General features: G+C 45.7%; 1 protein-coding gene across 3 annotated transcripts in view; it reads right to left on the bottom strand.

Annotated features, from left to right (window-relative positions):
* The window catches only part of SPAG17 (sperm associated antigen 17), a 1,712,709-nt gene that overhangs the window by 577,499 nt on the left and 1,117,228 nt on the right, over positions 1–17,982 (bottom strand). For all 3 annotated transcript variants that reach the window (XM_069635754.1, XM_069635756.1, XM_069635755.1), the window contains exons 26-27: positions 11,854–11,977; positions 9,882–10,051 (exon numbers count right to left, since the gene is read on the bottom strand). In XM_069635754.1, coding sequence (XP_069491855.1) covers positions 9,882–10,051; positions 11,854–11,977 — 294 coding nt within the window. The remainder of the gene's footprint in view (positions 1–9,881; positions 10,052–11,853; positions 11,978–17,982) is intronic.

Genomic DNA, 17,982 nt, shown 5'->3' with positions numbered 1-17,982 from the left:
GGAGGTGACGACGGGAGATCCTCGTCGTATACCTCGTCGTCCGTACCCGTCGCTGCCATGTCAGTCCCCGTATCATCCCCTCGGGTGGACGGGGAGGAAGGCTGGACGGGTCGCGACGTCTGAAAAGGAGGTGGAGGGTGAATCCTTCTTTTCTTGGGTGGGGGAACACCCGAAGGTACCGGTTCAGGATCCCCCGACGGGAGAGGTTCCTCCGTCGGCAACGGTAGTCTCGTCCTTATCTCTGAGCATAAGGACTGTATAGCCAACAAAATGGCCACCGAGTTGTCTTGCGGCGCTGGCAGAGGGGAATCCGACGGGCGATCAGGGGCCCCGTCGTCACCCTCGACGCTGTCGTCGTCACCTGCGTCACCTTAAGACCTCGATCAGCTCTTCCTCTGAGGCCGAATCTACGACGACGCCCTGCCCCCCCTTTTTCTTCCCCGCCGGGGATTTCACGGGGGTCCTGTCGATGGGCACAAAAGAGGACTCCCTCCGAGGTGGCAGGGAGACTCTGAGCCCCGAGGTCGCCACCACTGGTGTAGCCTCCACAGGCTGAGCCAGGGCCGCCGCGACAGTATCGATAGAGGGCTTGGCCGGATGGATTAAGGCCTTCACCACCTTAGGTGCGCTCACCGCCTTATCCTTGAGGGGGGGACACTGCCTCGCAGTCATTGGCTGTGGTCAGTATGACGCAGAGACCAGTGATTGGTTATTGCTACGAAAGACAGATCAGAAACTAAACTGATACTGGTTTTTTCTTTACCGAGGATTCCCAGCCTGACGACGGGGAATATTCATGAGCATGTGAATCCATGCCAGACCCCATGCTGGAGAATGGGTTATTCTGTGCAGGGCTCCCGACATAAGAATTCGCTTCTTATTCACAATCTTTTCCCAAATTCTTGAGTTTAGGAAGGAATTGAAGGCTCAATCTCAGTCTTTCTTCAGCTCCTAGACGCAATTAAGTTTACTTGGCTAGATAAACCAGTGTGTTATAAACAAGAGTGATGAATAGTTCAACTTGTGCACAGTGATTGTTGTTGAGACAGCACACCAGGAGTTTGTAGCAGTTTCATAAGGGCCTTCAAAGGCTATCCCTGTGACAGGTTGAAGCATGCCTTTATGCTTTTGAGCTTTACTAAACAAGCACTGGCAAATCCCAATGTCATTGCTAAGGCATTGTCCAGGTACTGCCATAATGGTATTAGCTGGCCATAAGGTGGCGACAATAATGAGACAAAGCTAATGGTGGTGGGAACAAACAGTAAGCTAGCTAAACTAGGAACTGCATTCAATTGTTTCAAAATTGCAGACGGTCACATCGAGACCCTAAAGAAGGTCAAAACTCAGTATCATTTTGGATTGAACCTTATTAATAAAATCCCAAGTTAACCTCATATCCTCCTCCAGGTACTATCTCTCAAGCTATTGACACATCTTCGGCCCCTAGTATCACAGAAAAATGCAGAAACAATAGCTAGAGCAATAATCGGCGGTAAGATAGACTACTGGTGTAGCTTACTTATAGGGGCCAGACAAACAGAAATCAAAAGGTTCAAACACAAAACTCCAAACGTCAGCACAGGGGCAGTGTCAGAGACATCCGAGAATGGCAGGTTTTTGACTCCTCCCAGACGCGACCACTCTGACCAGTGGCCCCTCTCTTCACACTCTGCACTTTGGTTTCTGACATCTTTTCTTTCTTGTGCCTTTTCCCTTCTGTTCTTGCTTTGTTTCCATTTTGCTGTGCCTCTTGCACAATTTCCTGCTTTCCTGTGCTTCTCGCACACCTCCGTTTCACTTTACTGTGCACCATTGCAACGTTCCTCTTTGTCGTGCCTCTTGCACACTTCTATTTCACTTTCGGGTCGCTCCCAATATCTCTTTGCTTTCTACTCCTTGACTTTGCTATCTTCTGTTCTTTTCTGCTTTCACACAGCTTGTGCATCTGTTTTCCTTCTTTCTTTCGTCTTTCACACTTTGCTTTGCTGCCATGGTTCCCGCTCCAGCCACCCGCACGCTACTGAGTTTCTCTCTCTCCCGAAACTCACCCATAGCACAGCGCTGGCAGGCAACCTCATTGGTACTGGCGAGCCGAGGTCAGGGTCTCACCACCTGCACCTCAGACACCCCTAGGACCTGCACACGTCCCAAGAGAAGGAGCACTGGCCTGAACACTGCCAATAAATTACAGCTCACCCCAATCTGGCTCCATGGAGACACGGCTCCCTCATCACACTGCAACCCCTCTGACAGACCGGGTCAGCGTCCTGGCATCCCGTTCTCAGGATTCCATGGGCTTCTCCAGCTGCAGCCTCCTGCTCCCTGGTTTCCCTGATTCAGCCTGAATACTCGGCTCACTCATTTCGTCTGGCAGAACCACACCTTTTATAGTATGCTTGAAAGCCAAAGTGTGCATGGTTGAGGTGAAGTGCCTGACCTTGCCTATTAGTGGGACAGCCTAGTGGTGTGGGATGTGGTAGGCCTCTCCTTGCATCCCCATGCTGTTTCTATGGGTAATTCCTTATTGCTCTCTGTTGCCTCTTCCTCGTCCCAGTACTTATTGGAAATGGGGAGAGATAGGGGTTGAGACTGGAAATACCCCATAAAGGCTAAGGGAGAGTGTGCGCGATGTACAATTGGGAAAGGGGGAATACCATGTCTCATCCTTGGGTATTCTCCTCCCAATCCCCCCTGATCTGATCCTCCACTCAGATGATCCCCCCCCCCCTGGCTTGACCACCCCCAGGGTCGGGATCCAAAAGCGATGGCCCTGCTCTAGCCAACTGAATGGAAGATCCGAGGGGAGAATACTGCCTGGGTTTTGCACATTACCCTCATAATGTATCCTTCCTTGTCCATTAGAGCCCATCACCTTCAACCCACGGTTTGTAACTACGGGATATACTTCAACAATCAGGTCAGCCTTACTGTCAGAACCAGACCAAATCCTAAATATTCTCTGTATTTGCTCACCCAGCATTGGGTTAACTCTGCAGCCAAGGGCGTAGTCCACATTGTAAGTGGTGCGTTTATACCTCTTGCACATTGTTAGGGAGAATTCTCTGTTTAGGCTGAATTTCCTAACCTAGTGAGACCCCCAGCAGCTTTGCTGGATTTTTGGGGGTTTATTTTTTTCTCCTGCCAAGAGTGAGACTCTTTTACCCTCACTCTTGGGCATGATTTGAGTGTGTTTCTTTGAATCTAGATGTGTTTAATGGGCTATGGGGTCTTTTACTCCATAGGGCTTCATGTGTTTTTGTGATGTGTGTTACACAGCACCCTCAGTGCAGTGACACAGGGGTGTCATAGTGACCCCCCAGTATAGACTCCATACCCTGGGACTGACTACTGTCTCCCAGGGCATGTAAAGTCACCATTGACTTTACTAGTCTTAAATTCTGAACAGAACCAGTACAAACCATCATATTGTGGACGTACTGGCTGGGGCAATTCAATTGCCCCGGGGTCTGTTAGTCGAGGGGGCACGTCTCCGTCCCCCCTGATCGAGTTTTGGCTGGGGGCAGTGGATACTACTTTTTATATTCAACAGCAAATTTTTTCCTATGGGATTTCCCATTGTTTTAGGCTACTACCTTTATTTAATTATTTATGGTAGCCTCGAACATACCGCAGGTTTATTTAATTAATATTAATTCTCCGGTTGGTATTTTTTGCCAAAACTTGATTCTAAAATGGCGTTTGTGTTCTCTTCTGTGACTCCAACCCAAGTCGAGCCCTTTTTTCCACTTTTTGGCGGGCTTCTCCACAGAAGCCCTCCAAAGTGGTGCCACTCTGTCTGGTGTACTTAGGAGGGGTGGAGGGGAATTTAGGCACCCTGGACTGAGTTGCCTAGGCAACTCAAGTCGCACTCCGTCCTGATTGGCCCAAGTGGTGACCCGGCCGGCTCACCACTTAGCATGTTTGAGTGACAGCTAGGCTGAGTGAATGGGGGTTTTCTGCATAAAAGCAGGGCTTTGGGGACTGGAACTTCAGAAGTCGCCACAGGACCTAAGAATCCGACGAGGGAGAAGCTGAGCCGACCTGCCACGACACCACCACCTGTGGAGCCCTGCTGGACCGTCTCACCACTTTTCCCAACGACAGAGGAGATCTCTCGCCGGAGAGTCTTCTTCCTTTGACTGGTGGGGATAGCCAGTTTCACCGCCTTTTCGCCTTCCCAACGTACCTCGTGGCCGCCTTGCCTCTGCCAAGCACCCCGGCAACCGGGATACCACGTTTTACCACGACCGCGAACAAAGGTACCACCTTTAACCGGAAAACTCTGCGGCTGGTTTCTTCCCTGGTAGTGCAACGACCTTCATCTTTCCTCCAAGTCGAGATCTTCTCTTCCCCTGGACGACGACGCGACTTGCACCCAATGCCAGGAACAACTGCCACCGCTGGAGGATCCTTCCCACTTAAGGTACTGTGTCCCGCCTGGCTTCCCTTGCTACCGACTGTACGGGGTAGATTTAGCCCCCGGCTTTCGAACCTGGGTTAGCCTGGGACACCCTGGCTAAACATTCCTAAGCCTCTCTAAACTCTTTTTGGAACTCTCTGCAAGACTTTCTAAGCCTAGTGTAACTGTGTGATCTTGGGCGCATTTGTGCTCTGCTCTCTCTAAGAGTGGGCCCAGCCTTTTGACTTTGGCTCACCCGGACTTTTTGCTCTTCTGCCTTGCTAACAGTGTTCCTGAACCTTAGAGTGGTATATCTTTCCATATTCTGTCTTTTTCCCTCCCTTTCTCACAAACTTATTGGAATACCAGCTAGTTAAGCACTCACCTCTGTATGAAAATAAGTGGTGTTTTACTGTGACTTATCTGATAAGGAAAAAGGGGTGTATATATTACAATAGTAACTGTGTTTAGAATATTTTACAATAAGAGTGCTGGAGTGTTTCAAACAGTGTGTTTTTAAATAAATAATTATATACTTTGATACCAAAGCTCTGGTCAGTGTTTGCTTGTATTATTGTATCTGAGTGCCTATTGTGTATACTTTGCATACTGCCTAACTCTTCTTGCGAGAATTCTGACTGCTCAGCCACAGCTACCAGGTAAATCTGTGTGGTACAGACTGCTACCAAGTGGGTTTACTGCCAACACCTGTAGTCTTAAATCGTTTGCAGTGCTCCCTAAAGGAACTGCACAGGTTTCTGCCTAACACACATACATCATTGCATCAAGCAATCACAATCCAGACCATAGTTCCCGAAGTTTGGATTACTTCCCCTGACATTTCATTTCTGGGCTACTCTATAACCACCTTTCCACTCAATCAACATTTCCTGTAATCGTCCACCTTCCTTATACCACTAACACAAGCCTTCCAAACCTTTCCCTTCGTGGCTACCACTTCCTTGCTCACATGGACTCTGCAATCCATGGCCTTACCCTCAACCTTATAATCCCCATTGTCACACCTAGCTCTGCCCCTAAACAAACTGTGGAATAATCTCCCCCGATGAGTTTGCCTGGCTACCATTTTCAACATTAGTTTTATTATTGCTCAATTCATCACCCAGCCACGAATGACTGGACACCTTATACCCAGTATATAGAAGTAACTTATTTTCACGGTTTTAACCCTCAAGTTATGCTGCTACAACTCCCATGACACCACGCTATTGGCTGTGCTGGCTAAGGTTGGTGCACATTATAGTCTTCAGCACCAGGTTTTCTGAGATCCAGGAGAATTTGGTGAAATTAACCCATTGATGAGAGCTCCATAAATATGAACTGCTACAAAGAAAACAGTTCAACAGCCACTCTTTCTAAGAAACAAATGCACAGGCAAAGTAGATGCAGAAAACTAAACCATAGACAGGGTGCAGAACAAGGCTGAAATCTGCTCCAATCTGCACACAGACCTTTTTTAATGTCATCAAGTCACTCTCCAAACCACACGCTGCCCCTTCTCACACCCTCAATGCACCACGATATGCAACTCCCTAATGAACTACTTTGTCTCGATAATACACAGACAAGCCCCTCTCCACCGTACCTTTTTCACCCCTCAATCTCAAACCCTCAAATACGTGAGATACATTGCACCCCAATGGCCAAGACACAATCATTACCTTCACATCCAAACCCAAATCAGAACACTTGCTAGATGATGCAAGCTCAACTCAAGCTACATCTAACTGCATCACCACCCAGGCTCAACAGCAACACCTGTCTCTTGCATGGCACAATTCCCCCATATTCAAAATAGGGCAAATCTCCCTACTCCTCAAGAAAGCATCCCTCAACCCCACCACACTCCCAGAAAACTCCCATACCAGCCACACCTTGCCAGAATCATGGAGTGCTTAGTCAACTCTAACAGCATATCACAGCTAAGAACCTCCTCAACCCATTCCAGTCAGGTCTCTGCCACAGCCACAGCAGGGAAACTCCACAACATCAGCCCTTCTAGTCCTCTGACCTTTCCACAGCATTGTCCACATTATTCTCTGAAATATCCTGCCCCACGGGATGACATTCTCAAGCAATGTTCTCAACAGGTTTCCCTCCTCCACTAGCCGGGCACACTTTGTCTCCATGTCCCCTATGAATGGAACCCCACTCCAGTGAAATACGAAGTACCAACAGAGTCTTAGCTATCATGCTTCCTGTTCAATCTAGGTTTTGAATACCTTGGAGAGGAGTCTTTGCACCCACAACATACACTTTCACCAATAAGCAGACGACATACACATGCACTTCCAGATCCACTCCCCCACATAACTGAACACCCTCAGAAACTGCCTCTCCACTATCACCACCTGGTTGGCCACCCACTTCCTAAAACACAACCCATCCAAAACTGAATACTACCTCACCTGCTCCCCTGATACAAACACTACCTCACCTCCTGGATCAGAGAACTCACTACAGCCAACCCACACACATTCTTCTCTACACTAGTCAAGTCTCCAGGCTTCATCATCTACTCCTACACAATCTTCCCACACCACAAAGCTGCTGTCACCAAAATGTGCAACCTACAGCTACAGTTCCCACGCAAGTCAAGACACATCCTTTCCTTTTTTCCCTCACTTCAGTACCACAGTCAAGGCCCTAGATCTCACCCCCAACAACCCGCTAACCTCCTGCAAGCCATACAGAACGTAGCAGCAAGACTTACTCTGCACCTACCCCAGCACTCACCCAACACCCCAGCTGTCTCCCAGCCCCAGTGGCTCCCTGTACCCAAGAGAACTGCTTTCAAACGGCTCTGTATTGTATACAAGAACCTCAAAAACCCAGCCTACCTTCACAACAAACTAAAACCCATTACCTACACAAACACCAGACATGACAACAAAATATCCTACGCATTGCACTCTGCAAGCTAACCTGCACACAGAAACAAGCCTTCACACAATGGGCACCAAGTGCCTTGAACAACCTTCTACCCCATATCCGTACCCGACCTTCCATCACCACCTTCTGAAAAAGCCTCAAAAACTAGCTTGTTCCCCACACATAATCCAGGCAAACCCTTTCTCCATCCTAATCTTTCCATCCTGTTCTGAAAAAATTAACTTCTTTTTCAACTCCTCCCTTTGAACATTGCAAGGAGCTCCCAGAACTTTTGGGTAGGGCCAGCCCTGTATAAAACAGAATGGAAAGCTAGTCATTCACCCAGGTGATCATCCCAGTGCAATGCTAGGTGGATTGACAGTCAAATTGTTGCACAATTTCGAAATTAAAGCCTCGAAAAAGCACCTAACGTGCAAAACATGCACCAGCTGCAAATTTAGTAAGCAATGATATTCACATGGGGATAAAACCAGACACAAATATATTAATTACATTTAAGGAGGAAACATTGATCTCTTAATGTCCGTAAGCACCAAAACTGCTGATGCAATACTTTAATGAATAAAGTCCTTCGATGGACCTTGTACCATTATAATTCCATGAAGATGGATTCATTTTCACAAGAAAAAAAACACCCCATTGTTTTGAAAATGTAAACATAGACAGTTGTGTGAGAAAAACTAACAACCTGTGGACAGAAATCTGTCCGCTGGGTGGAATGCAATCCAAATGCAAAAAAGTCACACGTTTTTATAAGCACTCGCCAGACCAGTTTCCTCTTGCCCAAAAACTAAACTCACGGCCACCCCTATTTCATAACTTCAAAAATATACACTGCATACTTCAGTCATGATGGATTGGTTAGTCACACAAGGCTAAGAAGGTGGGTAAACAACAGTAGCCAAAACTCACATTTTAAGCATTCTGATTGCTTAAGCCCATCTATAAATTTGCAACAGAGTGTCACGATTATCAGCGTTAATCCTAACGCGATGCCTAAACCCAACATGGCGGCTCCTGCAGTCTACTGCAGTATGTGCAGCAGTCTAGTTGCCGCGCCCCAGAATGCCTTGCAACGTTTCCAGGCCAACGCGCCGACACCTTATCTGTCTGCTTCTCCCAGACAAGGACGCGTTGCTACTCTCCAAGGTGCTTGCGAACGCTACGTGAGTCCGTGTCAGGGAATTCTGTTCCTTTTTCTACTCAGACTTACCTTTGGGGCATATATTCTTATTGCTACTTTTCATTTGAAACTGATTGATCTTTATTGTATTTATATGTATTTACTTTAGGATGCTTCGTTTCCTTCCCATTCTGGGGTTCTTTCAGAGCTGCTCAAGCCACTCGCCTTGAGAGAATTTGTTCCCAACATCCGCCTTCGACCGGTGTGGGTTACTAGGGTTTCCTTTGGTAGGCACCCTTTTCTTCTGAAACATTTATAAGAATTGTTGTTTCTTGTCCTGCGGACTTACAGTTTGTCTTCGTCTCCCAGACACAACACCCTGTACGCTCATTCCTTCTGAACCGCAGTCACTCATCAAGCTAGAAGGGGTCTCCGCCTATTCAGGGTAACTATTGTTCTTAATTAGGTTGTTTCCAATTACTCTTGAGTCTGTTGTTCATCACTTCTCCCTTGTTCTACACCTTCCAGTTCATCCAGTCTTTCAGATCATACTGGATGGTCGGATACTCTTATTTCTAAGTCTTTCTACAATCAGATCCCTTGGTAAGGGTTCATTTCTAGAAGTGCCTCTTCCAGTGCTAGGCAGAATAATTTCTAATCACTTTGTTTCGCTATTTCCCTTTAGCCCATCTGATTCTTCTGCCCTGGATCCAATCCTTTAAAGACACGCCTATTCATCACCATACTCACGGGATAGCGTAATCTACCTCCACGGGACGTCTCCAGGAGTCTACGCTCTCTAGCAGCTCCACAAGGTTTTATTCCCCAGGAGGGTTTCCCTGGGAACCTCCCCTTGCCCTGGCCTTTGTGCCGGGTCTTTGGGTGTTTCTCGAGGGGAATTCTAATTGTCATCTGAAGCTAGAACATTTCCATCTGGGTACCTTTGTTTCCTACATCCGTAGCTGCTATTCTGCTCCAAACCCCCAGGTGAGAGAACTTTGTTTCTATGTTTTCCTTGCACGGGACACTTATGATTGTTGAAACAGTAAAGTATTGTGTGCAGTCATAACACAGAGTGGCAACCACAGTCTTGTTCATGGCCATGTTCAGGCTTGAATCCTTTCCCGTAATAGGCAAAAAATGTTAATTTTATGTGACCTTTGTTTGACCTGAGATGATACCTGCTGGGAGAGGATGTGCTGTTTATTGGCTGTAGTACAAAGCTGCCTGTGGGACCGGGATAGTGTCACCCTGGGTTAATCCCTAAATCGGCGATGCTTCAATTACCTTAAATTCCACTACTGAAAACACAAATACTATTAAGTGCCACATAAAAAGTGCAAAATGACATTACTTATGAGGACACATCATGCCCACAAACCTGTATCATATAGATACATTACAGATCATTAAAAGAGAAGGGACTAAAGAAGGAGGTGCTACCTGGGTCGATCCATCCATCATGTACTTGATCACGGTCCCCTGGCTGGATATGACCCTAGACACCTCCTGAAGGTTTGGTTTTGTCACGGATTTGTAAAGTTGGTAATTCTTTACTCTCACTGGATAGGTCTGCCGGATGAGAAGCCTCTCCACGCCTTCAGACTTTATACCTAAAATATAAATAATCCTGCTTAGAAGCACGAGATCAGGAAGTGCGGCGACAGCAATAGGGTTGATCATCCTCGAACGCTTCAACACGTAAGAAGACCCATTATTTCATTTCAGCCATTAGTGTCATTTTGAAACATATTAAACGGCTTTTAAGCAGCCAATTAGAAAGCGATGCTGGGCAATGAACTAGCCCGCAAGACATAAAGAAGCCCTGGGGGCCAATCACCCTGATTCCCAGAATAAGGCATCCAACCTTTACCCCATGTAATTTAAAGGCAATTTTAAAGACAAAATACATGAAACAAACATGCCACGCAACCTAAACCACACAATATTTAATCAAGCAATAGAACCTGAATGTAGCTGCAAGACACAAACGATGAAAACTATGTTTTCTTTACTGTTGTCTACATCATTTGTACCTCCCCTTAGAGAAAATCAGAGGGATGTGTCCATACAATCCAACCTTTTGAAACCTTCAACTCGATGGTTGCTTTTAGAGTCCAAGCTTCCAAAACATATCTACAATGTAGATGTTTTATGTTGTGTGAATAGGTCAGGGTGGAGTGATTGCATGGCTCTTATTCTTGTATCTCAGGCCCATATCGTGATAAATTTCCATACCTAATTTAACACATGGAGAGCCTACTTGGGCTCTAGCCTCATCCAGTAATCATGTTCCTCTTTGTTTTTATAGACATTTTTGAAAATCTGTTTATTTATGGCTAGAATGCAGTCTACAAATGTAGAACTGACGCAAGCGTCCATGTATGATAAAGGATGCTTAAACATCAAACATTTTCAAAACTGAGATGTGGCCGGTGTTTAATTTTGCACAGGAACCACCACATTAAGCTCTTTCCATGCTACAAAACATTAATTCAGACCTGTGTGATTCCTGTATGTGAGACAAAGACATGAGGGAATTATAGCACCAGATGGAGAACAGGGCTGCCTCAGGGTGCTTACGGAGTGTGGCAGAAGTAGGACAAACATGCAATTGGAGGGTATTAGTCTGGGTGGTTGGCCCATCAGAAGAGGTGAGTATCGGGGGTTTCCCCTTATCCAGTATGATACTCTGTAAATTGCTTTAATAATTGTATACATATGTGTGAACAAAATATCAAGATATGTGAGACTGGTTAGAGAACCATTCACAAAAATGTATGTTTGTTGCATTCACTTGTATTTTGTTGGATATGGCTTCTATTAACATTACTATTAAATGTTCTCTTTGTAGGGTACACCAAGACATGTTTCAAGGGTGAGCTAATGAAGTCTGGCCCACATGTCCGAAGGAGACACTACAGTAACTGTTAATGTCTGTGCTTAACTACTGTTAGGAGTCTTTAGTGAAACTGCGCTGCTGCGTGCCAGTGAAAATATCACTTATACAACTTCAGAAAATTAAGATCTGCTAATATTTACCTATACAAATCTTGATTTAGGAAAAATGTATCATGCAGTGGTCGCATGGGGGTTGCCGATCAATGTGTGGCTATTGAGGTTCTGCCTGCATACACCCCCACCCTCATTTCTGTGGTTGGGGTGTGGAGAAGGAGAAAGCTCAGGAGTGCAAATTACATGCAAGTAGGGAGTAGATGGGGGCAATCTGCGGGTGACGGGGGGTTTAAAGGGAACGTAAACATTTGCAAAGGTACAAAAAGGTGTGATCTTGTAGAAGGGGTGGTATAGCTCAACCTCTCTCACTACAAAGAGCTCTTGAATAAGACACAGCTGCAATCTGCATCAACTCAGCTCACATGGGAGTCCTGTTTGGAAAGCCAGGACATTCACTTACCCACGGAGGACTCACTGAAGAAGGTCACATGCAGGCCGCTAGGACAGGACATGTTCAGACTCTGGAACACAGGGGGTTCTGGGACGGGCTCTGGGATTGGTACGGGTGCGGGTTCTGGCTCCACCTACAGCGTACAAATGTAAAGATTCATGGTTTCTGTTAGGCATATTCTGTACATTGCTTGCGCTGTTTCAAGTCATGCACTTGTTGGCTTAACAGGTAAATAAAATGCCATCTAGAACACGTAAAAATGCACAGATCATAAATGCTAAACCCTCCATCAGAGGTAGAAAAATGCTACATGGTTACCAACCTGTTACCTTAGCACTCCCCCAGATACTCAAATATATATCAGAGGTGAAAGAAATTGGCAGGTCCTCCGCCACCTGACTCGTACACACAGATACAGACCAAGGAGGAGCTCCTGCAAATCCTACATACCATCATAACCCAAGCCCTCAAAATAGTTACCCAAAGCATACTGAAACGTCAAGTCCCTTGTGAAAGGCCACCAACAAGGGGTTAAATCACTTTTCAGGAATTCAGGGAACAAGGTCGGTCGTGAGCTGGAATGTTCACAGCATCATCTGGGAATTCATGGCCATCACATAGAGGGGGCACTGAAGGTGCTATAAGGTCTGACCGCTGAGTTGATGGTGGTGTATCGGAGCATCATTCAGCAAACATTTAATAATCTGAGTCGGGTTTATGTGAGAAACCTGAGAGCACTCTCACTCCTATTCCTCATGGGCACCCTGCGCAGGTGGCCAGGGAAAGGCCATGGCTTTTGGATCCTGATCCCGGAGGTGGACAAGTGAGGGAGGATCACCTGAGTGGAGGTTCTCTGAGGACTGGGAATGGGATGCCTTTAGGAGAGACATGGTATCCCCCTTATACTACCACTGATCAACCCAACCCTTCACCTGCTTTTTTGGGGTATTTTGGACTCAACTCCCCTGACTTAATCTTGTATGACTGTTAGATGTACTGGGACGAAGAAGAGGCAACTAGGAGCAACGAGGAGTAGGTACTTTAACCACTCTGGTACTGGGACGAGGAAGAGGCCTGCTGAAAATAGTGGAGGCCAGGCATGTCCCCTGAATGATGGTCTGGCAGGGCCAATTGTGCAACAACACCTGCAGCCTGTTAGAGGGCTGCAGGTGTATAAAAAGCCCTATCTAGTTGCAGGAGAGGGTGATTCAGGAGAAGTCGTGGCGCTGAGGGGGCAGCAGTGAAGAGGCCAGAGGAAGCAGCGAGAGGCTGTGTGCATGCAGCTTGTTAATGGTTCACGGGAATACAGCCCGGGTGCTGTGGCTCTGTGTGACCGAGCAAACATTCAATGGAGAGCCGTGCCTGGAGACTGCCCCTTATCGTGGTGTTCACAATGCTCGTTTTCCTGGAATCAGTAGATGATTCAGGAGTGCCAAAGGGGCAGAAGCAGGAGTCCTGCAGCTGAGAACCAAAGGCCGGGAAGTCTGCATTGCTAGAATGCCGAAAGAAGCAACCCGTGAGTTTCTATACAAAAGGAAACCCAGTGTGCAAGTGTTTGAAGTTCTGCAGAGGACTACTATGCATCAGAGTGGTCGCATGAATGTTAAGTCACGTTTTGGAAGGTCTCCGAGCGAAATCCTCTTTTACCCTTGAACAAGTATACTTTGTATCGGAGTGGTTGTGTGCATGAGAAGACACGTTTTTGAAAGTTTCAGCATGCTGGGCACGTTACAAAAATAACTTTTACAAGCTTCTAATAAGGAAACTAAATGAAGGATACCATTTCTAATTGCAACAAAGATTTTCGAGTGCTGGGCACATTATAAAAGCAACTTACAGAGACTTAAAGTGAATCAAATTAAACCTTGCCAGTTACTACGAACCTTTCTGAGTGCTCGCACGTTATTCAAAGCATTGCACAGTGAAATATAACACCAAGATAAACTAAATGAAGATCTTTAACGCCTATAAAATTTCAGAACTAAATGAAAGTCGTACTAGATACATTTTTGCGAAGGCAACTTCCAAGTGAACTTTACAAGCACAATTTATAGTTGAATTTACAAGTGAACTTTAAACAGAAGTTTAATAAATACAAGCAAATTATATTTAGGGCTCCAGAGTGAATGGAACTTTGGAGATGAACTCTAATAAACGTTTGAACTACAACCTTCTGCCAATTAAAATTTTATACCAACCACATCCAGAGGGCACAGGTGTGGAGCGTACCTAAATTATCTTTATATATGGAAAGCAAAACTTGGGGATGGGAACCCTGATGTTTAACTTGCTTTTGTGGTCAGAAGTGTTTTCTCGAACTTGGGGAAGGGAACCAGAGTATTGGTTACTTTAATTCTGAACGTAAGAGAATTCTGAGACATTTATTTGAACTGCTTTATATTTGGGGAAGGGAGCTGAAAGAAAGCTGTGGGCAGGACAGAACTCCTTCGTTTTGGTTGGTAGGAAATCACACCATAGGATAGGGCAAGATAGGTGTTTTTCAATCCTGACTTTTATAAACCTGTATTGTTTTTAGAATCCGTTTGTGTTTTACTAAGAGATGCCTTCACAGATGGTGTCAGGGATGGGATGCGACTCAACCGCTACTAGTTAGGGAACCCTAAAATTTGAAAAGTTAAGTATTAGCGCATCGGACCCCACAGTAGGCACTAAGGGCTCTATTGGGTCTGATATCTGTAGTAGTAGGGATGAAACCATTCCCCCAGGAGAAAGGACACTAATACCCACTGACTTGAGATTCATTCCATGCCCTGATACATATATTAGACTGGCACCTAGGTTAGGGTTGGCATGTCGATTTGGGATTGATATCCTAGTAGGCGTAATGGGACCAATTTAGCGAGGTACGGTTAATGTTTTACTACAAAACCACAGAATGTTTATCCTGGCCATAAAATTGCTTAGGGGGTGATTGAGAAGGCAATGCTTCTCGAGTGGTAGAGAAGGAGAATGCTGAAAGTAGGACCCAGACTTTCGGGGAGGTAACAATGACTGTGTGAACCTCTCCATTCTGAGCCAGAAAGAGATGGTAATGATGATCCAACTGCCCCTTCAGATTTAGATATGGCCCAGATGGAGGACCCGTGTTAGGCAGAAACTTGTGCAGTCCCCTTAGGGACCATTGCAAAAAGTTTAAGACTACAGGAGTAAGCAGTAAACCCAATTGGTAGCAGTCTGCACCACCCAGATTTACCTGGTAGCTGTGGCTGAGCAGTCAGACTTCTCTCAAGAGGAGTTAGGCAGTATATAGAGTATACACAATAGGGCTAAAAATACAGTAGAACAAGCAAACACTGACCAGAGCTTTGGTATAAAAGTATATAATTATTTATTTAAAAACACACTTATAAAAATACCCTGGCACTAATATGTCAAGCAAGTTCAAACACAGTCACTATAAGTATATACACCTCCCTAGTTAATTATTCGACAAATCTAGGTTAAGACACCACTTATTTAGCAAAACAGAGGTGAGTGCGTAACCGTAGATGGCACTCCAATAATTCGTTTAAAAAGGGAGGGAAAAGGCAGAGTAGGAAAATAACACAGTAACAACACTTTTAAGAAACCACATCAAGTCAAGAAAGGCAGGGTCTACTGTAGAGCAAAAAGTTCATAGGCCAGGCCCACTCTTGGAGAGAGCAAGGCGGAATGTGCCCAAGATCACACAGTGGAAATGCACTCAAAGTCTTTGCAGAAAAGTCAAAAGAGTTTGGATCAGTTCAGAAAGGCAAAGTTAGCAGGTTTGAGGTCAACCCAGTTAGAAAGTCAAGGATTTACGGGATACCTTTGACAATCTGTTGCAAGGGAGACCAGGCGGGACACAGTACCTGAAATGGTGAGAAAGCTCCAGCGGTGGCAGTTGTTCCTAGCAGCGGGTGCAAGTCATGGCTTCAACCAGAGGAAGAGATGGTCTCGACGAGGAAGAAAGCTGGAGGTTGTTGCACTGCCAGGGAAGAAACCAGCCGCAGAGTTTCCCCATTAAAAGGTACAACCCTTTTATTCGCGGTAGTGGTGAAGCGTGGCTATCTGGCCGCCGGGGTGCTTGGCACGGGCGATTCGACCACGAGACGATCCAGGAAGGTGAAAAAGGCAAACTGGTTGGTCCCACCAGCTCAAAGGGAAGAAGACTCTCCTGGAAGAAGATCTCCTCTGTTGTCGGGGAAGTGGTGAGTTTTGTACAGCAGGGCGCCACCGGGTGTGTTGTCATTGTAGATGGCTCAGCTTCTCCCCTCTTCTGATTCTTTAGGTCCTGTGGCGAGTTCTGAAGTTCCAGTCCCCAAAGCCCTGCTTTTATGCAGCAAAACCCCCATTCATCAGCCTAGCTGTCTCTCAAACATGCTAAGTGGTGAGCCGGGCGGCTCACCACTGGGCCAATAACACAAGAGTGCGACTTGTTTTGCCAAGGCAACTCAGTCCAGGGTGCCTAATCCCCCTCCCACACATCCTGTTGACCCCAGAGTGGCACCATTTGGAGGGCTTCTGTGGAGAAGCCCGCCAAAAAGTGGAACAAAGGGCTTGGCTTGGGTTAGAGTTTCAGAGGCGAACACAAGCGCCATTTTAAAACCTAGTCCTGGCAAAAAGACCCAACCAGGGAATAAATATTAAATAAATAAACCAGTGGTATCTTTAACATTGCACCAAAAAGTGGTGCGGTTAAAATGAATGGGAAAATCCCATAGGAAATATTCCGGTGGAATATTTCGCGTAGTATCCACTGCCACCAGCCAGAAACGCGACAAGGGGGTACTGGACAGTGCCCCCTTGGAAAACAGACCCAGGGGCAATCGAATTACCCCTAGCAGTACTCCCACAATATGGTGGTTTGTACTGGTTCTGTTCACAATTTGAGACTAGTAAAGCCAATGGTGACTTTACATGCCCTGGGAGACAGTAGTCAGCCCCAGGGTATGGAGTCTATGTTTGGGGGTCACTATGACAGCCCTGTGTTACTGCACTGAGGGTGCAGTGTAACATACATACCAAAAACACATGAAGCCCTATGGAGTAAAAGACCCCATAGCCCATACAACACATTACATAGTCAAAGGACATTCTCAAATCATGTCTAAGAGTGGGAGAAAGAGAGTCTCACTCTTAGCAGGAGAAAAAAATAAACCCCAAGAAATCCAGCAAAGCTGCTGGGGGACTCACTAGGTTTGGGAAATTAGCCTTAACAGATAATTCTCCCTAACAACCCCTTTCTAGCTAAAATGCTTTCACAAGTGGTTTCGGAAAAAGAAGGATATGAAAGAAAGGAACCTTTCTTCCATCTGAAACAAGTTTTTCTTTTCAAGGGAAAGATTATCCCAGAAGATAAGCTAAGATTACAATTGGTAATTCCAGAAAGTCATAACAAAGATGGTCTTGGAAAAAGCTCAGTCCCATTGGATGAAAGATCATTCAGACCATCTGAAACTTCAAAATTATGCAAGAGCAGGTTTTTCTGGTTTGGGATGGACGCTGATATCAAAGCTGTGGTGCAGGACTGTATGATCTGCCAGAAAATCAAGACACCTACACTATCTGTATGTTCCACTAATGAAGGCATAGAGGCACGCCACAAATGTTCTTGTGGATCAGTCCCACAAAGCATTAATCATAATAAAAATACCAACTTTCCCAGTCAGGCAGATCATCAGGTAAGAGTGATTTTTCGGGCTTTGAATACACAGGCCATCCTTCCTATCAGGAAATCTGTAGAAGGGAATGATTATCATGGTCTGGTCATAGCATGGTCTGCCAATCTGGGCATTTCAATTTAAGGTGCCCCCCGGGAAATTCTTCATTTTTGCACATTCTATCTAAGAGTGCCTGTTGTTGCCTCTCTGGTCCTTAGCATTATGGATTACTGCAATTCACTCTGCTTGGCTCAACCAAGATATTGGGTTAATCGTCTTCAAATTCTACAGAATTTGGCTGCCAGTGTGGCAACCCAATCTCGCCATGGAACACATACCTCTCCTATCTTGCGTTCCCTTCATTGGTGCTCTGTGTCCAAACAAATCCAGTTTAAATTGCTTTGCATAGTTTTTTTTTAGTTCTTTTAAAGTTTTTATTAAATTTTGAACAAACAAACAAACAAACAATAAAACCAAACAAACAGTGCACGTTCAA

The sequence above is a fragment of the Ambystoma mexicanum genome, chromosome 7p (assembly GCF_040938575.1).
Source record: "Ambystoma mexicanum isolate Mex_15411 chromosome 7p, UKY_AmexF1_1, whole genome shotgun sequence".
Lineage (NCBI taxonomy): Eukaryota > Metazoa > Chordata > Amphibia > Caudata > Ambystomatidae > Ambystoma > Ambystoma mexicanum.
Note: the sequence above shows the minus strand (reverse complement) of the source record. Positions and strands in the feature narration are given on the sequence as shown.